Source organism: Humulus lupulus, chromosome 3 (assembly GCF_963169125.1).
Source record: "Humulus lupulus chromosome 3, drHumLupu1.1, whole genome shotgun sequence".
Taxonomy (NCBI): domain Eukaryota; kingdom Viridiplantae; phylum Streptophyta; class Magnoliopsida; order Rosales; family Cannabaceae; genus Humulus; species Humulus lupulus.
This window is the reverse complement of record NC_084795.1, coordinates 127,807,839-127,832,032: the sequence shown is the minus strand read 5'-3', so window position 1 is coordinate 127,832,032 and position 24,194 is coordinate 127,807,839. Positions and strand designations below refer to the sequence as shown.

Sequence of the window (24,194 nt, the reverse complement as noted above, 5' to 3'; positions counted from 1 at the left end):
CTCGGCGGAAGAGATAGCAAGACTTTTCTTTAAGCACGTTGTTAAGTATTGGGGAGTACCCCAAAATATAGTCAGTGACTGAGATGGAGGATTCATAGGGACCTTTTGGTCCGAGTTATTCAACCTTTTAGGGTCACAACTAAACATTTCCTTGAGCTACCATCTTCAAACAGATGGATAGACTGAAAGATTCAATGGGATGTTGGAAGAGTACTTGCGGCATTTTGTCAGTGCCAACCAAATGAATTGTCTGCAACTACTGGACGTAGCTCAATTTTGCTTCAACTCTCAGAAGAGTTCTTCGTCAAACAAGAGCGCTTTTGAAGTTGTCAACGGCCAGCAACCACTGTTACCCCACATAGTGGATGAATATCCAGGAAGAAATCCAAGAGCCTTTAATTTCACGAAAGACTAGAAGAAAACTACTGAGATTGCCCGAGCCTATCTAGAGAAGGCTTCAAAGAGAATGAAGAAGTGGACAGATCAGAAAAGACGACCGTTAGAATTCAAAGTAGGCGACTTAGTGATGATCAAGTTGAGGCCCGAACAACTGAGATTCTGAGGGAATAAGGACATCAAAGTCGTCCGCAAATACGAGGGTCCTATTCCAATCATCTCGAAAGTGGGCCTAACCTCCTACAAAGTCAGCTTACCAAAATGGATGAAGATACACCCGGTCTTGCACGTCAGCAACCTCAAACCGAATCATGAAGATCCAGTACCCAACCAATCTACTAGAGAAGGAGTCAGCGTCACGCCACGAAGCAGTAGACAACCTGAAGAAATCCTAGAAGAGAGGACCGTGGTCGTGGACAGAAAGAAGAAGAAAGAGTTTCTGGTGAAGTGGAAAGGGCTCGGAGATGAAGAAATTTGTTGGGAAATGGCGGAGGACTTGCACAAGCTTACACAGAAGATTGAAGATCAGTAAGGATCAGGTTCGTCGAGGACGCCGAAGATTTAAGTGGGGGAGGTTGTGACGTGCTACGACATGCCACACCTTCAGGGGGGCATTTTGTATGTATAAGCATGCCTTAGTGCTTGATCATTAGTCAAGTCTTGCACCAAGTAACCTCAGGGGTAGGGGATGACACTTTTGTAATTATGTATATGTCTCTCAGGAGAAAATCATATATGTTCCTGAGAAGACTTTATTTACTTAGAATGTTCCTTAGGGGGAGGTGACCTGGTCACTTAGGGAAGCACCATGACCACCAGCAAATAGGGGCTTAAACTGTGTACTCCCTTGTCCTATCAAGGTCATTTATGAATAAAACGATGTTTATTCATGTCCCGTTGTGTATGCTTTCTTTATAGTCTATATGTTGCTTGTTTGTTATCTTTGTTAGACCATCGTATGTCACTTCCCTATGTTGTATGCTCTAGATGTTGTGTGGGATGTTGCCTTTAGATAACTTGCTTTGTGCTTGCTCATGCTTCGTCATTGCCCTTACATGTGTGAGACTTGTATCGTGGCTAACCGTTAGGTTTGTTTGCCGCATGTGTGAATTTTAGGCTGACTTGCTAGCTGAGTGTGCTAACAAGTATAACACGTTCCATCAATTCGAGGAGTCAAGTTGACAACCCGTGACACGGTACAAGGCATGAGTTGTAGAAACTTTATCATTTTCTTTGATGATATATTGATATTAAAACATGAGTAATGATATGTGCACCCAAAATATGCACTCAAACATTCCACACAATGACGTGTCACTACTTTTTAAAATAGTGAGTCTCATTCTTAATAAATATAATTGGCTAGACTAAACTGTCATATCACTTTGTGTATTGTTTGAGTGTATATTTTTAGTGCACATATCATTACTCTTCAAACATTGAATAGGTGGACCCAGATTTAGTCCCGGTTGCGGAAGCCATTCCGTTATTGATACACACTTGTTAAATATCAATAATCTGATCCCACGGTTTTCGTACGTACGTACGTACACTATCAATGGCAGTGTCAGACTAGGGTAGAGATAAAGCTAATGGGTGTTATTGATGGAGAGAAAGAACCGGTTTCCATCAGCTCTTTCAAAACTCCATTTTTTCTTTAATCTTTTCATTTCCTTCTTCCAAAAGAAAACCCTTTTGATCTTTTTTTTTTTTGCTCTTTTTGACTCCTTCCACCATTTTTGTTCTTTTGTTTGTGTTGTTCTCGGGGTGACGATCGTACTGCTTTGTAGAGAGGCATTGAATTATTGGTGGATGATCTGCAAAAGAAAGCGGTCTGAGGGAAAAGTCAGGTACGAAATTTGGCTAGCTCGGTTAGTATGAAAAAAATTATGTTTTGTTAGTTTATAGGTGATTCTTCCATAGAGGGTTTCTGCTGATAAAATTTTTGGTTTTGAAACTTATTTCAATGTGAAAGGGTTTTTGTTGATAAGTTTTTTGTTTTTAAATTTATTTCAATGTGAAAGGGTTTTGTGAAAGGGGTCACATTTCAATCTTACTTTCACTTGTTCAACTACACTTTCCTTTCCTCGAGTAATCTCTTTATTTGAGTTTAAGAAAATCTATTTTTCATGTGATCATTGTAGCAAGAGCTAGCCTATTGACGACGGGAAAGAGGAAGAAAGTGGTTTTTTTGGATAGCTTGATTTATACCAAGTACTACGATGGAAGGAGGAATTGTCATTTTTATATATTGTGGGTATTAGTACTTCTGTTTATATTGATTTTTTTGGATTTTGTAAATTGTGGTTTATGGTTTACTGGCTTGTCTTCTTCAAGCTTGGTTTTTGAGTAGTTATTTTGGGTTTTTATTAGTAGTTTTATTTTCACTTTTCTTTTCATGGAGTAAATTGATGATTGCTCTTTTGGAAGAAGCGAAATATCATTTGGTAAGTTATTAATCCGTTTTTTTGATTTAACAGTGATTAGTTTTGCCTTTTGATTAAGTGGCTGTTTATTTTTTCTTCCATTCGTGTGATATATTTTTGAGTGCTTCCAATCTTAGTCTTTATGAATAACCTTAGTAACCTTAGTAGTGGTAGATTTAATGGGTTACGTTTCTTAAATAACCTTAGTAATTAAAGAGTGTTCTTCAGTGATTTATATAACAGTGTGCTAAATTTGTTCTGTTTTAATTTTTCGAGTAATGAATCGATTTTTTTTGTTTAAAAAAAATATTTATGAAAAGAAGTTTTACTTAGCTAGATGGAGATGCTTATTATACCTTTGTGTGGAAGATATCGTCTAAAATGTCATCATCATGATTAAACACATCTGATATCCTCTACTCAGCATCTAAAGGGTTTCCATAAAATGATGCATTGATTATTACTTCTATCGTCATTGATTTTTTTTGTTGGTTTGACCGATTAACATCTTAGTTTGTGACATATATAAATCAATAGCACTTGTTTGTTTTGGTCATTTAGCTATATAGCATCGAGCTAGTTCGCTTGCTTATGCTTTGATCTAGTTTCTTTTTATAGAATGATCTACTTTTGATTATATGTGCTTTTAACGATAGTCATAATATAGATTAATGTTGCTGCTCTTACATTTTGGTTTCAACAATAGTTAAAACTTATTTCGTAGTGTTATTAGTTGTTTATTCAAATATTATTTAGTTAATAAAATGTTGATTATATTTTTGGTCTGTTTTTTGCTTTATCATAGTTGCTAAAGGAGCTTGGACAAAAGTGAAAGGAAACTATGATTAATGCCTCAACAAGTTAGTCCCTGAAGAAGAACTTGGAACCATCAGATCTTGATGAAGGAATGGATTATGAAAAGGACGATGAATCAGGAGGAAGATGGTGGGGGAGGTTGACTCGAGATATTGTCACTCGATGCGCCTTTGAAAGGGTGTATTGCATTGTTGATAAAATGTCAGAGGAGTAAAAGTGTATGGTGAAAGATGTCGGGTTTGGAGCTTATATATATGAGGCTTGATTTCCCCAACATCCACACTAATTAATTCAGTGGCTTGTGGAGACATCTGATTCATATGCCCCACTAATTTTTGTTTTATTTTTTAATTCATAGACAAGCAAAACATTATGGTCTTTTTTTTCAACATTGTTTTTTTGTGGGATTAATATCTAGTAGAAACTGTATTTTTGTAATTATGAAATTTTAAAATTGTATTTTTGAAACCTGAGTTGGTAAATTTAAAAAAAAAAACATAAAAAAAATGTGTATTTATGAAAAAATTTCAAATATTATTAATCTTTTATAAAACATGAGGCTCAAAAATTACTTTCTAAAAGTACAAGGTTCAAACATGAATCAAAACACATGATCTAAGATGGTAAAAACTCTTAGTATAACTAAGTATGTTTTCATCATATTAAAAAAAAAATTACTGTAGGATCCTAATTGTAAAAGTTATTTTCTAAATTGTAGGAGTCCAAACTGATTATCAAAATACAAAATCCAAAATAGTATAGAGCAATTTAATCCCATGTATAATCTTTTAAGTTAATGTATAATTTTTAAGTTAAAATATGAGACCCAATACCCAATACTAAATTGTACCGATAGTGGTATGTACCATGTCAAGTGATGCATTGGTGTCCCTCATCAATAATTTTTTTTTTTTTTTTTTTTTGGGGGGGGTCCTATATTACATAAAATAAAAAAAGGAGCTGGCTTCGAGTTTTCAGAAAAAATCATAACACAAGTGTATCCCAATTCAGATAATATTATAATCACTTTTCATAACATCTCACCTTATCCTCCTCATCTCACTAGGACAATGCTAAAAAATGTGGGGAATGCTTCTCTCAAATCTGTAAAAGCTGATGTGTATTTATATATTAGTTGTAGAAGACTCTGTCTTACTGCTAAGTAAGCATGGCCATGCCGGTGGGACCGAATCTCATTCCCCTTGAAACAATCATTATAATTGTGTCGATGCTATGATGCCAGGAATGATCGTAGCATATTACAGTTTTTTCCTTTATGGCTCTACTTCTTCAGGGAACCTGGCTTTTCCAGAAAAAATATATTGCATCTCATCCTTCCATGTCTGTAAAAATTCAGTAGATAATTAGATCAAAAGAAGGAACATCAACTGAGATTTTTCTAAAGTTGACCAGGAAATAAGAACAGTCACCTCATGTCTGAAGGCAATCCTCAAACCGGGCACATTTGTCTTATGAATATTATTTCCTTCAGGGCCTCGCAAGAAATATTTACTACCATGCCAATGCGACTGCAAGAGGAACCATACAAAGGAACAAATGAATTTGAGTCGAATCAACGGCAATGATAAGATAACTAGTTATAATAATGCATAATTAAGCTGAGCACCAGGCAAATTTACCAAGTTGTATGTGTGATCTTTCTATTTCATGATGTAGAATTACATTCTTTGAAAATACAAAGAACTTGTTTACTCGAGTTTCTTACCTTTGCTGCATGTGTAAATCCTGATTGATAGACAGAGTTTCGTGCTATTTCACAAAGGTCACATGCGCTGAGCTTCCATACCTGTATAAAACTGATTAGTGAAATGGATAATGCACATGACCATGGAAAATGGTAAGAGTCAGAAAATTAAACCTTTGCAGCAACACTATACTCTTCCACCAGTGCTTCTTTAGTTAAATGAATTTGCAAAGGATCATCACTTGAAAGCGAGACATTAAGGCCACGTTGGAAAAACATGGGAAAGGGATTGCGATGATAGTCCAAGAAAAGGGAATTATTACTCAAAGGAGACATAGACAGTCCGATCTGGATAAACAAGAGAATTCACTAGTGATTATATCTAAATTAACCAGCACTAGGCAATTCTGAAAATGAAAAGAAACAAACAAAAGAAGGGTATGATACTTGACAATGGGAATATTCATAAGGCCTAACCTGAGCCAGGTAATACAGATACTGCAAAACAGGAGATTTTCGTAAATTGATCCCGTGAGAAATATTATGGCATAGAAGAAATCCAGCAGCCAAATGGTCAATATCACCTGCCTGAGTAGACAATAAAAGCTTAGGTATCTCAATCAGCATAAAGGATTCAATGCATTAGATTTGGGTCACTGAAACTACCTCTCCACAATGGGGGCGAAATTTTATTGTTGCCATTCCTTTTGATTCACGAAGCTGATGAAGAAAGAGAAATTAGTTTCACATAACAAGATGGAATATTATGTCATAACAGTAGGGTCACAAACCTTGTTAAGAGTGTACAAGTTTGCATAGCAATAATAAGCATAATAAGAGAATGCAGGGTTAAATGCATTGGTCCATTCAGCTGGAGTTGGCATGTGTTTAATTGGACGTCTTTCTGGCTTACTTTCATCGTCTACAATGTCAAATCCCACAACCTGTATATTCACAGATAACCTCATTAGAATAGGCAGGCATAAATATATTTCAGTGCAACAAGAATGCATACACAAGATCTCTCTCTCTCAAAAAAAATAAGAATTTATGCACATGATTATGCTCATCATATTCATGTTTTTTTAGTCAGAAGCAACAAGGAAATATATATTAGCATAGAAACGATATTGAAATTACAGCATTCATCTAGCATGTCATGGTACTACCTAATTTTGGTTGCTGGTAAGGCAAGTGAGGTGTAACTCCAAAATACCATAACCAATGATTGGTGGGAATTCAATAATGGGTAGGTAACTATTTAGTACCCTGTGTTTACAAATAATGCTCATTTAGTACACTGCATTTTGAAATTGTATATATTTGGTACATTGCATTTTAAAATCGTACATATTTGGTACCCTGTATTTTAAAATTGTACATATTTAATACCCTAAACTCAAATTTAATTGATAAAATTTTACCAATTTAATCAAATTACTCTCAATCATACGAGGTACAAATTATATATAACTGCTGACAGCTGACAGTTTGGTCATATTGACAAAATTTTATCAATTAGGATACCAAATATCTATGTTTTCAAAATACAAGGTACCATATGAGTATTATTGAAAACAGAGAGTACCAGAACGATACTTTGCAAAAACAAAAGATACCAAATGAGTAAATTCCCATCAATAATTCATAAATATTTAAAACTTTAATGGTGAATTAGACATGAATTCCAAAGGGAAATTTCATGTTCTATGCATAATAATATAGTGAAATTTTTTAATATGCCAACATAAAGACTCCTCTCACTAATGTGACTCTACCATATTTTGGACAAAAATACCCTTAGCATTCAAACACTCTCTCTCTCTCTCTCAGTCCGAACTCTCTCTCTCTCTATAATGTCTCTCATTCTAATTTTATAGATCTCGAAAAATACCAAAATTTAAAAAATCTGAAACCGACATTTGAGTGAAAAGATATGAATCGTCAAATTTCAGTACAGAACATCGAAAAAGGTTCGTTTTGTCCAAAAATCAAGTTTTTATGATTGCATGACAAAAGCATCGATTTTACATCGTTTTGGCCAAAAATCAAATTGTCATGATTACATCGCAAAAGCATCGAAACATCATCGATTTTGCATCGAAAAAACATCATTTTGGCAAAAAATAAAACCAGTTTCATGATTGCATCGCAAGAACAACGAAACACCATCGATTTTGCATCGAAAAAACATCATTTTGGCCAAAAATCAAGTTTTCATGATTGCATCGAAAAAACATCGTTTTGGCTAAAAATCAAGTTTTCATGCTTGCATCGCAAAAGCATTGAAACACCATCGATTTTGCATCGAAAAAGCATAATTTTCAATGGTGTTTTGATGCTTTTGCGATGTAATTATGAAAACTTGATTTTTTTTTTAGCCAAAACGATGTTTTTTCGATGCAAAATCGATGGTGTTTCAATGCTTTTGCGATGCAATCATGAAATTTTGATTTTTTGGGCAAAACGATATTTTTTCGATGCAAAATCGATAATGTTTCGATACAAAATCGATGGTGCTTCGATGTTTTTGCGATGCAATCATGAAAACTTGTTTTTTGGCAAAAAATATGTTTTTTCGATGCAAAATTGATGGTGTTTCGATGCAAAATCGATGCAATTTCAATGCTCTATACTAAAATTTGACAAAAACTTTGAAGATTCATATATTTTCACTCAAATTTCTATTTCAAATCATTTTTGTTTTTAAATTTTGGTATTTTTTTTTAGATCTACAAGATTAGAATGAGAGTGTGAGAGAATGAGAGACGTTAGAGAAAAGGAGTTTGGACTGAGAGAGAAAGTGTTTGAATGCCAGGGGTATTTTTGTCTAAAAAAATTGACATTGTCATATATTTGAGATAATAACTTATGTTGGCATTTTAAAAAATTTCACTATATTATAGGACATATACCTTGAAATTTCCCATTCCAAATTTGTACTTATCTTCGGAAGCTTTTTCCCATCTCTTTTTTAGGGTAAGTTTTTAATCTGTGAAAGCACATAGAGATCCCATGTATTTGTTCATTTCCTTTCTCCATTTAGCTCCCTTTACCTAGATTGTCTATTTGTGCTTCAAAAAATAGACATTCATGACAATTTGTCTAAACAGCCTCTAATGACAGAGGTTCCATTAGAAAATCTCAATATTAAAATCACAAATTTCATGGTTTCAGTCAATAATTGGTACAAGCAGATAGCAGTTTTACAGATAAGACTTCCAATGGGATATACATTGGAGACCTTTGATTTAGATTTTATGTAGACATATATGCTTTGCAATTTTTTTTTTTTTGTTGCTTAATTTAGATACTTACCACATAAACACACCTAATGTACCTATATGCCCTACATTATAATAGCATACACGCCTTTTTGTGAATCCATGTACATAAAAGTGTGTATGTATGCCCTAGATCTAAAGCCATAATGCGTACCACAAATCATATCATCATTTAACAAAATAATAGTTCAAGCATATAAAATTTGGGAACACTAACCTGCATCAGGAACAAATGTAGTTGAGGATGAGTATTCGGATCAACAGTGACTTCGAAGAGCGGAATAAACACATTATCTAAAATATTCTGGAAAGAGGTGACAATTCCCATATTCTTGTAGATATTGTATAGCCGTGGTAGCTGCAAGATACCACCATGAAAGTATAAGAAACTGCTTAGAAAAATGAGGCATAAAATTACCACTCATCCTTTTCAATCGAATAATCAAATTAATTACCATCCTGCTTCGACCTTTAACTTTGCAATTAATCCCCCATCAATAAGAAAATGATTATTTAACTCTACAGCTAGGTTCTTAGATTATATTGACGCAGATGAGTTTAGTTTGTTTTAACATGAATGTAATGGCTGCAAACAAACTAACGCCATATTGACTGACATGACTTTCTCACAATGCACAATCACAACTTGAAGGATCAAAATCTATGCAAAGAATAGAGAATAAGGAGGGTCATAGTGGCTTTCTCATTTGTAGAGATGACAAAATATGAAAACAATAAATAAAATAGAATCAAGTTCCAAAATAAATAATTAAAAAAATGGACAACCAAAGAGAAAAACTAAGGTACCTGAATCATCCATACAGCATTATCACTATAAATTGCATTATTGACAAACCAGCTAGCCAACTGGTCCCATTCACTTTGTTTTCTTCCATAAATTGAAATTCTGTACTCTGCCATCTGAAATTAGAAATATAGAATTATATAAGCCTACAAGTAAATATTCTGACAAATGATTGATAAAGAATCTTTATAATTTCATCATGACCTTAGGATTAACATCAGGATATAAATGAAACTATATTGAAATAAACAACAGATGATGACATCCGAATTGGATTGAGTCTCTGGGGCAGGAGAGTGATAGACTCGAGGTCCGATTGACTTACGCTAGGAGGGGGAAACGGGTCGATGGGCAGGCTTGAGTGAGTTGGCTTGGCTGTTTGTGAGTGTGGGCAGTATGGTAATTTTTGGGTTAGTTAGAGTTGAGTTGATATAGCGTCTGTAGGAGGAGAGAGAGGACATGCTAGATTTGTATTCCTTTTCTTGCATCTAGAGACCCAGGCTCTCGGTAACCTGTGGGACTTGTACTTGGTGTTTGGGTCCTTTGGAGATTTGAATAACATCTCTCTCATTCTATAATTGTCTGTGAATTTGGTACTGTTCTATTGCTTCTAACATTCTGCATATAGTCGGGTCTTATCAAGTGGTATCAGAGACAATCCAGTCTTGTGGATGCCGGTGACTCGGATGGAATCCCGAGTTGATTCTGTTGAAGGGGATGTGGGGTATTGAAGGAAACTGTTCAGACCCAAGCTCACGACCTGGCTGTGATTACAGAGAAGCTTGACTTGGTCCTCAAGGGTCAGGCCTTCATTGCTATGGAATTGGCTAACCGTGGTTTCAGCCCATGACATCGTGGACCACCGGAGGCTCCACCTTCGTCGAGGTCGACGCAGGGCAACGGCAGCGGTGGTGGTCAGCATGAGGGGATGGAAGGTCGAAGTTCGAACTTTCGGGCTCGTAAAATTGAATTACATGTGTACTCAGGTGGGGACCCGGATGAGTGGACCTATCGAGCTGACCGTTATTTTGGACTGCAGCGACTGTTGACGGCGAAACAACTTGAGGCGGCTGTGATGTGTTTGGAAGGGGCAGCTCTGTATTGGTTTCGTTGGGAGACACTTCGGCGATCGATTGGCACTTGGGATGACCTCAAGACTTTGCTCATTCGTCGATTTCGCCCAGCTCATGAAGGCTCAGTGTTTGATCGCTTCCTCGATCTTCAACAAACATCCACGGTGCAGGAGTACCGGCGACAGTTTGAGATGATCGCCTCCGCCATGGGAAACGTCTCGGATTCTATTCTGGAGTCTACTTTTGTAAAGGGTTGAAGATGGAAATTCAGGGCCCATTAAGAATTTTGGAGCTCACTGGTTTAGTTAAAACCATGGAGTTAGCTGAAGCCATTGAGGCCAATCAAACCCTAGTTAGGGCCCATCGTTCCGGGCCTAGCAAGGGAAGCCCAAACTGCCCATTAGGAACGCTGCAAGTGGCTGGGTCGAAGGGAACGTTCTCCTCGTCTTCGTCCAAAGCTTCTTCGCTCACAACTCCCACAACCTATTGTCGCTTGATAGAGGTGAAAATCAAGGATCGGAAGGCTCGCAGTGTATGCTTTAAGTGTGAGGGTAAGTGGCAGCAGGGTCATGAATGCAAGCTTCCTGAACTCCAGATTATTTTGTTGCAAGATGAGACCTCCGATGATGACAGTGATGAGGACCCCATTGATGAATCATTGGGTATACCACCTCTGCCCACACCCGAAGCCAAATTGGTGGAAATCTCCCTCAACTCAGTGGTCGGACTGACGTCACCAAAGACGATGAAGCTCCTTGGCAGCATCCATGGACACGAGGTGGTGGTCCTTGTCGACAGTGGGGCCACGCACAATTTTATCACTTTTGAGATTGCATCCAAGCTAGCTCTTCCTATTTCTACTGCCGAGTCATATGGTGTGCAAATGGGCACGGGTCAGGCTAGTTAAGAAATGGTATTTACACAATATTTGTAAACTCAGCTCAAAGAATTGAGAGCCAGAGTACTCTGTATATATATCTTTGTATGAGGAATACAATCATTACAACCAAGGAGAAGGCCTCTAGCCTACTGACGTGTGGCAATGAGCCAAACAGCTGTGTAACAGAAAGCACAAATAACAAGGCAAAACAGAAAGGTGAAAAAGGAAAAAGCATACAATCGTGGTTACAATCGTGGTCACCCTTACTGGCTTGTCCTAGACAAATAGACAGCTAATTTATATATATTAATTAGTCTCCTGTATTATGCCTTAACACCACCCCTCAAGCCTAAGGGTGAGTTTGTAATGCCCAGTTTTTCTGCAAGAAATTTGAATCTGGCAGGCGGTAGTCCCTTGGTTAAACAGTCTGCAATTTGGTCAAAAGTGGAGATGTAGCGAACTTCGATTTTCTTCTGCAGAACTCGATCTCGAACAAAGTGGACATCTAGCTCTATATGTTTGGTACGAGCATGATAAACAGGGTTAGACGCCAGTGCTGCTGCACTCATATTGTCACACCAAATCACAGGCACAAGTTGTGGCTGAAACTCTATCTCACTGCGAAGTGATTCAATCCAAACAATTTCTGCAGTCACCTGAGCAAGTGCTCTATACTCGGATTCAGTACTAGATCGAGACACCACCGTTTACTTCTTTGAAGACCAAGAAACAAGTGTTTCACCAAAGTAAACACAGTATCCCCCAATAGATTTTCTATCATCTGGGCAACATGCCCAATCTGCATCTGAATAACCCACTAAGTTCAAGTTTTCACTGACCCCAATATGTAAGCCACAGTTTATAGTACCCTTTAAATATCGCAGAATCCTCTTAGTGGCATTCCAATGACACGTGGTTGGACTCTTGAGAAATTGGCTCAACTTATTCACTGCAAACGCTATGTCGGGTCGTGTATGCGTAAGATACTGTAATCCTCCAATGATGCTCCTGTAAAACGTGGGATTCTCTAACTTTTCGCCATCCTCTGCTAAAAGTGGTCTTCCAGCGACCATGGGCGTAGGAACAGGTTTTAGGCTCTGCATATTAAGTTTATGGAGCATTTCACTGATATATTTTCCTTGATTCAAGTAAATACCAGTTGAGTCTCTAAACACTTCAATACCCAGAAAATAGTGCAAATCACCCAAATCCTTCAATGAGAAGACTTTATTCAGTCTGCCAATGAACTCATGTAACTCTGTATTATTGTTGCCTGTGACAATAATGTCATCCACATATATTAACACCATAACTACAAATTTCTGCTTCTTGAGGATAAAGAATGAGTTATCTGCTTTTGAAATAACAAAGCCCCAGCGAATCAAAGTTGCCTTTAAACTGTCAAACCAGGCTCTAGGAGCTTGTTTTAAGCCATATAACGATTTCTGCAGCTTGCACACATGCGTGGGATTATGCTTGTCTTCATAGCCTTCGGGCTGCTCCATATACACGGCCTCTTCCAGAAAACCATTTAAAAATGCATTGTTTATGTCAAGTTGTCTCACTGTCCAGCTTTTAGTTACTGCAATGGTTAGGATGATTCGAATAGTGGAAGCTTTCACCACTGGGCTGAACGTCTCCCCAAAATCAATACCGGGTCTTTGGTGAAACCCCTTTGCCACCAGACGAGCTTTGTATCTCTGAAAACTCCCATCTGCATTGAACTTGGCCTTGAAGACCCATTTGTTTCCCACAACATTGTATGATTCCACTCGTGGTACAAGAACCCAGGTTTTGTTCTGTGTAAGGGCATTAAATTCAGCATCCATGGCACTCTTCCAACCAGGATGTTCTAGAGCTTGAGTAACTGTTGCTGGTTCATACGCATTGTCTACCCATTTTGCCTCACCAAGATAAACTTTGGGTTTAAGAGACCCAGTTTTTGACCGTGTAATCATTGGATGTGTGGACTGAGCTTCTTGATTATTGTTCGGTTCATTATTCTGAATAGGCGGCTGACTTTCTGAAGCACCAGCATCTGTTGCAATATTTGAATCGACAAACAAATTAGATGAGATATCGACAGGTTGAGAAGGAGAGGCAGAACCTGATGATGTATTGTTTGGGTTTGTCGAGGATCGATTTGAATTGAAGGGAGCTGAAGAACTCGAATCACCCCGTGATGGTGATCTGGAATCCTTCGATTGAGTACTTCCTGGTGCTTGTGATTCAGGTTGCTGGATTGGTAGAGTGAACCATGATACTGGAGTTGGGACTTGTATTTCTGCTTCTCGTTGATACATGTTCAGGAAACCAGATTTGAATGGAAAGTCTGCTTCATTAAAGACAACGTTTCGTGAGATATATAGCCTCCCAGTCGAACTCAGACATTTGTACCCTTTATGGGTATCACTATAGCCAAGATTCACACATTTGGTCGTGTGGAACTGAAATTTATGAGTTTGAAAAGGTCTCAAGCATGGATAGCACGCAGTACCGAAAGTTTTTAGGAAGTTATAATCTGGCTTTCTGGCAAAGAGGACTTCATACGGTGACTGCCCATTCAGAACTGGTGTAGGAAGGCGGTTTATGAGGTATACTGCAGATTGGAACGCGTCAACCCAATACTTCAATGGCATGCTCGCCTGTGCAAGAAGTGTAAGTCCCATCTCTGTGATGTGCCGATGCTTTCTTTCACCACGGCCGTTTTGTGCAGACGTATGTGGGCAAGATAGCTGTAATACTATGCCATGTTTCTGTAGAAATGGTTTGAAGGACTGATATTCTCCACCTGAGTCCATGCGAACAGCCTTTATTTTTCTATCAAATTGGTTCTCAACCAGACTTTTAAAATGAGTGAACACAGCTAATGCATCAGACTTGGCTTTAATAGGGAAAATCCATGTATACCTTGTGTAATCATCAATGAAATGCACATAATATCTTAAGTTTGTATTAGACATAATAGGTGCTGGCCCCCAAATGTCAGTGTGAATAAGATCTAATAAGTTCTTGGCTCTGAAATTAGACAATGAAAATGGCAAAGAGTGTGATTTCCCAAACTGACATGCTTCACAAAACATTGACTGTTCATTCATTGGCAGTTTTACATTAGCAGAATTTAAAACTTGATTGAGAATCCTAAGAGAGGGATGCCCCAATCGTCTATGCCATAAGTCTCTAACTGAAATACAATCTGAAACATGATTTACATCAGAGGTAGAAATTGCAACAAATGGAGAAAACGTAGAATCCAACTTGTCTTTATTTTCCTCGGCCAAACGTCCTTCAGAAGCTTTAGTAGTTGGAACATCAAGTTGATACAATCCATCTCTAAGCCTCCCCTCCAGTATTACTCTCTTTGTTTTGATGTCCTTCACATAACAAACAGTAGAGTAAAACTCAATAAACACTTTATTATCTGCTGTGAGTTTAGAGACACTAATTAGATTCTTTGTTATGGCAGGAACATGAAGCATGTCTTTCAACAAAAGAGAAGAGCCAGTAGAAGAGTTTAGTAAACCTGAACCTGTATGAGTAATGGGGAGTTGATTACCATTTCCCACAGTCAATTTATCACTGCCTCCATAGCTGAATCGATGCACCATATCCTCTCCAGTAGCTGTGATATGATTAGTCGCACCACTGTCAGCATACCAACCCATATGATCCACTGTTTCAGGAGAAGCAATATACGCAGAGGGCATTTTCTTCTCATCACTTTGACCAGAAAAACCATTAGAAGGAGGAGTACCCATGAAGCTAGAGTCATACCGATTGTAGCAAAATGCAGCAGAGTGCCCATATCGACCACATACCTGGCAAGTGGGTTTTGAGTTTCTACTAGATCCACGACCGCCAGGATGACGGCCACGGTATTGACCACCCCTGGATGTGGAGCCTCTGCCACCACGATAGTGAGTGCCAGGATGACGACCAGGAAACACGGGAGAGTCAGAGGGCTTGTGAGCAAGATTCGCCGACGGAGCGACGTTCGATGTGAGAGCAGAGCGGGTAGTCTGTGATTGAAGACGTTCCAGCTTCGTGTCGAAGCTAAGGAGGAGTTCTTGAAGCTCCTGCCAAGAGATCGATTCCCGAGCCTCGATCTGAACCGTAATGGGAAGATATTCGACATCAAGACCCCGGAGAACATTAGCTGTAAGGTGGGTTTCTGGGTAAGGGTCCCCAGCCAAGGCAAGCATATCGGCCCAGGTCCTTTTCTGACGAAGATAGTCGACCATGGGGGTTCCTCCTTTAGGAGTGAGTTGGATCTTATCTCGGAGTTCATCCATTCTAGCCTTAGAATGTGCACCAAACAAGTTTTCGAGAGCAACCCAGAGAGTACGAGCCGAGGTGCAACCCATAACTTCGGTAGCAATAGATTCAGACATGGAACCATATAACCAGCCCATGAGTAACTGATCACACACAACCCACTGTTCATAAGCAGGATTTGGACAAACACCAAACCCAGGACGGTCCTCAGTAGAGGAAACACCAGCAGAAACATATTCAGGAGGAGCCGGCTTCAGCCCATTGATATAGCCATCCAACCGATGACCCCTGATAATGGTTGATACCATTGTTTTCCACAGAGTATAATTATTACGATCCAACTTAAAACCAAAAGGTTGAGAGAGGGTATTACCAAAACGTGTAGATGGAAAAGCACTTGGTCCAGTTGGTGGAGAGCTGGCCAAGGGGGAGCTGGTCGGGACAGGGCCTATGCCAACAACAGGAGGTGCAGCAGGCGAAACAGCAGGTGTAGAGTGACTGGTCCCAGACGACATGGCTGCGTGAGCAATTCTGCTCTGATACCAAGTTAAGAAATGGTATTTACACAATATTTGTAAACTCAGCTCAAAGAATTGAGAGCCAGAGTACTCTGTATATATATCTTTGTATGAGGAATACAATCATTACAACCAAGGAGAAGGCCTCTAGCCTACTGACGTGTGGCAATGAGCCAAACAGCTGTGTAACAGAAAGCACAAATAACAAGGCAAAACAGAAAGGTGAAAAAGGAAAAAGCATACAATCGTGGTTACAATCGTGGTCACCCTTACTGGCTTGTCCTAGACAAATAGACAGCTAATTTATATATATTAATTAGTCTCCTGTATTATGCCTTAACAAGGCTATCCAAGGAGAAGGCATATGTCGCAGGGTACCACTAATTTTGCAAGAGTTGGAAATTCTTGATGACTTTCTTCCTTTACCTCTCGGCAGTATAGATGTCATTTTGGAAATACAATGGCTAGAGACCTTGGGTGACACCTATAATCATTGGAAAGATCATGTTATGAAGCTTAAGGTAAATGGGAAGGCCATCACTCTCCATGGAGATCCTTCCTTATACAAAACTCAGGTTTCCCTCAAGTCGATGATGCGGCTTCTTCAGCATGAGCGACAAGGGGTTTAGGTCGAGCTGGGTAGCGCGGTGGTGACTGCCGACTCTCCTCCAGTTCCGGAGTCCATGATGAGCATTGTGCAGCAGTTTCGGTCGGTGTTTGAGGTGTCGACATCCCTGCCACCTTTACGAAGTCATGATCATGCTATTCCGCTGAGAAAGGGTGCCCCACCTGTGAGTGTCTGACCGTACCGCCATGCTCAAATTCAGAAGGCTGAAATTGAGCGATTGGTGGGGGAAATGTTGGCAGCGAGCATAATCCAACCGAGCACTAGTCCCTTTTCCAGTCCAGTCTTACTTGTCAAAAAGAAGGATGGCAGTTGGCGTTTTTGTGTTGATTATCAGGCACTGAATCGGGAAACGATGGCCGATAAGTTTCCCATTCCTGTTATTGATGAGCTCCTCGATAAATTGCATGGGGCGAAGGTGTTCTCCAAGTTGGATTTACGATCGGGTTACCATCAGATTCGTGTGGGGGCTGCAGATGTGCACAAAACGGCGCTCTGGACACATGAAGGCCATTACGAGTTCTTGGTCATGCCCTTTAGCCTTACCAATGCCCCCGCCACCTTCCAGTCACTCATGAACGAAGTGTTCAAGCCATATCTTCGTCGATTTGTGCTCATTTTCTTTGATGATATTCTGTTCTACATTCCAGACGAAGCCACTCATGAGGAGCATTTGACTATGGTTCTGCACACCTTGGGCGTTCACCAGTTGTACGCCAACTTGAAGTTTTGGCCAGCGGCATTTGGAGTATTTGGGGCATATCATTTCAGGCGACGGGGTAGCGGTGGACTCGTCGAAGGTCCAAGCTATGATAGATTGGCCGTTGCCCACTACACTTAAGGAGCTTCATGGGTTCTTGGGGTTGACCGGTTACTATCGGAAGTTTGTAGCAGGGTATGGGGCCATTGCTCGCCCTCTTACAGACCAGCTCAAGAAGGACAAATTCGGGTGGACAGAGGCAGCCACTCAAGCATTTAATGCCCTCAAACAGGCCATGATTTCAATACCTATTCTTGTTCTTCCAAATTTTTCTAAGACTTTTGTGGTCGAGACTGATTCTTCGGGGTTTGGCATTGGAGCGGTTTTGATGCAGGAGGGTCGGCCCATTGCCTACTTCAGCCAAGTCTTGAAACCACGTGCCCAACTCAAATCCATCTACAAAAAGGAACTCATGGCCATCGTTCTTGCAATTCTTAAATGGTGGTCGTACTTGTTGGGACGCAGATTTGTAGTGCGCACGGATCAGCAGAGCCTGAAGTTTTTGTTGGAACAACGACTGGTGACTTCCGACCACTAGAAATGGCTGGTCAAGTTGCTTGGCTATGACTTTGAGATACAGTACCGCCCGGGGATCGGAAACCAAGCGGCTGACGCATTGTCCCGTGTGGGAGCCACAGAGTGCACTGTGCTTACTTTCAATTCTTGGCTGGATTGGGATATCGTAGATAGAGAAGTGCAACAGGACCCTTTTTTGTGGTAAAGAAGTGGTTGGCTTTACAGTTGACAGGGGGCAGTTGATGTACAAGGACAAGTTGGTTTTGGCTGCCACTTCATCCCTTATTCCTCATTTTTTGAATGATTACCATCGCTCACCAGTTGGAGGCCATACGGGGGAGTCTCACACTTATCAACGGTTGCGGGGAGACGTTTATTGGCTGGGCATGAAGCGGGCGGTCAGTGAGTTTGTGCAGTGTTGTGAGGTGTGTCAACAAAATAAGCATATGGCCATGTCTCCAGCTGGGTTATTACAGTCGCTGGGGTTACCTGAACGAGTGTGGGAGGATTTGACTATGGACTTCATTGAGGGGCTGCCTAGGTCAGATGGGGTGGATACTATCCTTGTGGTGGTCGCTCATTTGAGCAAGTACAATCACTTCATTTCCCTCAAGCATCCCTTCAATGCTCGCATTGTGGCTAAAGCATTCCTTCATAATGTGGTCAAGCTACATGTAGTGCCATGCTCCATCATTTCTGAGCGAGATAGGGTGTTTCTGAGTCATTTTTGGGCAAAGCTTTTTCGCTTATAGGGTACGGAGTTGCGACATAGTACTGCATATCACCCATAGACGGACGGACAGTCAGAAGTGGTCAATCGTTGTCTTGAAACTTATCTTCACCGTTTTGCTTCAAATAGGCCAAGAACTTGGGCCAAATGGTTGGCGTGGGCTGAATATTGGTACAACACTACCTTCCATTCCTCGTTGGGCTGTACACCTTTCAAGGTTCTCTATGGACGGGAGCCTCCTGCCTTAGTGCGCCACTCAGCAGGGTCTACTTCAGTCTTGGCTGTGGATCAGTGGCTAGAAGAGCGTGACTCTTTTCTGGATGATTTGAAGATGCATTTACTGCGTGCTCAGCAAAAGATGAGAGCTACCGCTGATTCATCTCGTCGTCATGTGGAATTTCAAGAGGGGGATCGGGTGTTTGTCAAGCTTCGACCTTATCGACAAAAGACTTTAGCAGTCCACAAGTCGCATTATGGTCCAGTTGGCAGCGCGCTATTATGGTCCATTCAAGGTGTTGCGTCGCATCGGGGCAATCGCCTATCGCTTGGATCTCCCCACTTCCTCGGCTATCCATCCATTTTTTCACGTGTCCCAGCTCCAAGCTGCAGTGGGTTCAACCCACTCTTCTCCAACCTTGCCTCCAACTTTGAGTGCAGACCTTGAGCTCATTGTAGAATCGGAGAAGGTTTTGGATGTTCGTCGTCGTTCCACAGAGTCCGGCCAGCAAATCGAAGTGCTCATCCACTAGCAAAACTTACCCTCGTTCGAGGCTACTTGGGAGTCGTTTGACATCATTCGCTCACAGTTTCCCTCTTTCAACCTTGAGGACAAGGTTAAGGATTTTGGGGGTTAATGATAGACCCGAGGTCCGATTCACTTACGCTAGGAGGGGGAAACGAGTCGATGGGCAGGCTTGAGTGTGTTGGCTTGGCTGATTGTGAGTGTGGGCAGTATGGTAATTTTTGGGTTAGTTAGAGTTGAGCTGATATAGCGTCTGTAGGACGAGAGAGAGGGCATGCTAGATTTGTATTCCTTTTCTTGCATTAGGAGAGACCCAGGCTCTCGGTAACCTGTGGGACTTGTACTTGGTGTTTGGGTCCTTTGGAGATTTGAATAACATCTCTCTCATTCTATAATAGTCTGTGAATTTGGTACTGTTCTATTGCTTCTAACATTCTGCAGGTAGTCGGGTCTTATCAAAGAGAAGTGAAAAATTTCATTTCAGCATTTTTTAAACCATATTAGTGACAAAAATAACCCCGACAAATAACCTGGTATTTGCTAGCTTCCAGGTCTGATAAAACTTCTTTTGTCAGTTCTGCCAAAAACCGTCCTGTAATAATTCAAATGAGCAGTAAAAAATTTGGTAGGAAAAAAAAAGATATTATCAGCATATTGTATCAGCTAATGAAATCTAAAAAACGTAGCCCACATATTTAAGTTTCTTTCTGCCCAGGCATTAATATTAATCAGAAGGAGCGGAACCTAACATATTGTATAAAAGTTTGTGGTTACTCTTACTGGTTACAACAGCTAGGGAGAATGACCATTACAACCCTCCCTTCCATTTTCCCCTCACCTCCCAAAGTGAGGAAAACCTCTCCTTATAATTCAAGCTTAATTCTATGTCAAGAATAACCATCTACTGAAAAGTTAATTGCCTTGAAGTAATACACACGTTACAAGATTCCAATGAATCATATAAAAAAAAATTGAAACAGTAACAATAACATTTACAGCAAATATAAACATGTAGATGATCAACACACAGAGACATAAAACTCTAGAGCTGACGCCAAAAATGAGGGGAGGGGATGAAGATTAAGGAAACCAAAGACACCAAACATGAGTCAAGCATTAAAATCTTCCTGAAGGTAATGTATTTTAAAGTCATAACTATAGTTGCCATTTTGCATTTATGCAGGCATTAGTAGGTTAAAACATTTCACTCCAGCACCAAACCTTGGATGAGATTGTCCTGTTTCAAGAATATCTCTCTGAGTCTGCTCTGGCCACAAGGATTATACTTTAGGTTGAATTTGTCAAATCGATGAAAAGTGCTTTTATCAGCATGAACATCCAATAAATCAACATTCAGGTCATGCCTGCAGTTCAATATTGCCAACAGTTTTAGAGATAGACAAAGAATAGATTTCCATTCAAATCAATCAATTAGAGAAATAATGCATACCCTGTCAAGTCCAAACTTTCAAAGACTTCCTTAAGTGTTAGATACTTTCCATCTCTAAATATAACAACCTGTCCAAAGTAATTAAACAAGTTCAGAAGCATCAAGAAACACACAGGAAAACCAAATTGGATCCGTCTCCAGCTTAATGCACTCAGTTAAAAGTAAGAACAGAGGCATATCGCCGCAACAATACATAATTTTTACCTCATCAGGTTCTTTTCTCAGCTTGGACTTGATGAATCTCAAAAGATGCTTCTGATTCATACAAGCAGAATGATGGACATGTGTATCCACTTTTCTGATGTTATAAAAATCACGATGTGGTGCACTCTTCTGAGCAAGAAACTCCTTATCGGCATTGAGTAGTAAATGAAGGCGAAATTTCTGTACGATGTGCAGATAACAGTCACAAACACAAACCAAATGAATATCATAGGATATAAAGTCAAAGGACCCAAGACAAATTTAGAGAGCGATACCTCCTCAAGAAATCGTAGTCTATGATGACATGTGGAGCGAGTATTTCCAATTGACATAACTTTCAAAAGATAATGCATATCAGTGAAGAATGCTGTTGAACTTGCAACAGGGAAAAGTTCTTCATTGTCTGCAGAAAGAGCAAGACCATATGAAGTAATTCTTTGATTTCAAGTTATTCAAGTTAAGAAGATAATTTCAACCAAGGACCAAGTATTCTCCAAGGAATTATCTCTTTTCCTAAAATCCTACGTTCCAAACAAGTTGTTATGAGTCGGTGTTTACCATTTCCCTTTGCATATACATGTATAACGCCATCTTCCATCTTGAAGGAGTGCTGTTAAATAGTGATAACATCAGACATGTGCTCACCAAATCACTAAAGATTTATATATATATATATATGCACGTATGTGTGTGTGTCTGTATAAATATATATATACATATATACAAAGAGACTAAAATTGAGAAAAGCGTAACATACAGCTGATGCATCAACAGGTTCAAAATGAAATGGGTCGTTCTTCTTCTCTGATGTATCAGAGACAGCTGCTTTCATCCAAGGAGAAACACTTTCTCGATAAAGATATCTTTGACGTAGCTCTAAACATTCACGGAGCATCTTACGTACTTCTTCCTCTTCTTTGTTCGTTGGATCTGGACCAAAATATTTCGACAAGTGCAAAGAAAATTAGTTCATAAGTCATCTGCAAAAGTGATACAAACTTCATTTTATCTATACAGATTTTGAAATAGAAGCAAGTTTAAGTAGACCATGTTAGCATTGAAACTGGGCTGTCTTACCCAACCCAACTCCTTAACTCCTAACTCAGGACGTAAGAAAAGTAATGAAGCGGAGATATTATGCTAATGATACTAATTTAAGTGTCCAAAACTCAATAGATCAATGAAAACCTTTTGAGATAGGGAGTTAAATTACCATGTGTTGACGGAAATGGTAAAATTATGCTGGAAACAGTAGCATCTTGGCCAACCAAGTCCACAGGCGTTGAAACTATGTTTCCTCCACCTTGTGTAGCCACACCACCTCTTGTTTCACTTGCAGTGGCTTTAAAAGTTTGATCTTGCATACAATTCCCATCATTACCTATGATTGGAACTGCAGAAGAATTCTGAAGGTTTGAATTTACTTCCTGCAAATCCGTCAACTAGTAAAATGAACTGATCCTAAATGCCTTGTTGTCAATTGTCATTATTCCTAATGTACATAATTATAAATTGAGAACATACAGCCAGTAAAGCCAAATGGCTATGCATTAGTACAATGAACCTGTCGCATTCTTTATTAATTTGAAGTTTACTCTTTCAACTGACAAATCAAGGATTGTAGAACTATTCTAAACATGCCAGGAATCAGAAGATACAAATCTAGGAACAAGAAAAGTAATACAATAACTCTTCGTCCGTCCCCTGCAATGCCAGTAAATACAGTTCTCGCAAACATTGAAGTACCACTCAGTATTTTGTGCAGCATTATTTCCAAAAGATATAATTATAAAGTAAGCAGATAGTTCTTATGGCATATGAATACGATCATCTGCCTTCAGGGGATTAAGTAAAATCCATTATAATAGGCATTTGTATCCTCATTTTACTAACCTATACATTTCTAATATGAAGATAGCATCTTTATTTAAGTAAACCAAAACTACACGTACATGCCCACTCATGCCATCAATTGAAACCTCTAAGTTCCCATAGTTGAAAAATTCTTCATCTCCAGTCGCAAGTTCCGTTCCTTCCTCATCAGAATCCCCAGTGATACCAAAGGCCCCAGCTTGGGATCTCGGGGTCATTAACCTTTCAACTGAAGCCACCCTTCTACGGGAACCAGAACGCTCAATAGATAAGTCCCCTGCGAAACAGAAATAAAAACTCACTTGCCAGTTTCGAAACCAAATATAAATACATCAAAGAGTTTTCTTACCAAGCACACAATACTCTAATAAAGTTCTTCCCATTTATACATTTTTAGAGAATTTAAACATCATAGTCATTTATAGAAGGATTCCTTCATGTATGTAAAACACACACCGTGTCTTTGATCGGTTCGAAGAGGCGGAAGCCCCAAGGGAATGTAATTAAGTTTATCCAAGGAAGAAGAAAACTCTTGAGCTCTAAAGTTCGCCGCAAAATCGAGTTTAGAATTATCATCAACCCAATCGTTGTTTCCTAATGCCACATTGGGCAACGACGACGACATTCTATGATGCCGAAGAAGGTTCTCATCAACAGACATCAGTAAGTTCCTTCGATCAAAACCTATCTCTCCGTCAGAACCAAACTCCGCCTCATTTTCAAATTCTTCATTTCCCTCTTCTTCCTCATCCAAACGTTCTTTCGCAATACGCTTCCCGCCTTCTCTACGGAGCTCGGTGAGGCGGTCAAGAACTTGGTCAACGCTTCGCTTGTGGATGAAGAAGGCCGATATGGCCATGATCGAGGCTCCCACTAAAGCCGCCATGGCTATGTGCAAAGACGAAGCTGCAGAAGACGAAGAGGAAGACTCCATTGGTCCTCTGTTTTTCTTACTCAAAAGCCCTAAGTTTTCTTTTTCTTCTCTTCTTTTAGTTATCAGATAATCCAGGGAGAAATTAGTGTTCAGAGAGTGAGAGCCAGATGGTGGGAGCTGACAGGTTGCGTTAATTATGAAGTTTAGAGTTTTGAGGAGAAGAAGATGGTGTATGTATGTAAT

At 39.6% G+C, this 24,194-nt stretch overlaps 1 protein-coding gene and 1 long non-coding RNA gene across 2 annotated transcripts; one reads left to right on the top strand and one right to left on the bottom strand.

Moving 5' to 3' along the window:
• Window positions 1–1,928: 1,928 nt before the first annotated feature.
• On the top strand, window positions 1,929–4,027 carry LOC133823137 (uncharacterized). Its single transcript, XR_009888150.1, has 3 exons — window positions 1,929–2,246; window positions 2,541–2,843; window positions 3,628–4,027. It is a non-coding gene; the product is annotated as an uncharacterized LOC133823137 (long non-coding RNA).
• Window positions 3,971–24,182, bottom strand: LOC133823136 (AMP deaminase-like). Its single transcript, XM_062255742.1, has 19 exons — window positions 23,534–24,182; window positions 23,158–23,354; window positions 22,419–22,632; window positions 21,963–22,135; window positions 21,764–21,815; window positions 21,481–21,608; window positions 21,206–21,385; window positions 21,002–21,069; window positions 20,773–20,915; window positions 20,082–20,143; window positions 9,435–9,548; window positions 8,845–8,985; window positions 6,135–6,287; window positions 6,010–6,063; window positions 5,821–5,931; window positions 5,518–5,691; window positions 5,365–5,445; window positions 5,069–5,167; window positions 3,971–4,981 (listed from the first exon to the last, which is right to left on the bottom strand). Exons 1-19 carry the CDS (start codon window positions 24,009–24,011, stop codon window positions 4,913–4,915), a joined length of 2,691 nt encoding a protein of 896 aa, XP_062111726.1. The 5' UTR covers window positions 24,012–24,182; the 3' UTR covers window positions 3,971–4,912.
• Between the last annotated feature and the right edge of the window lie 12 nt (window positions 24,183–24,194).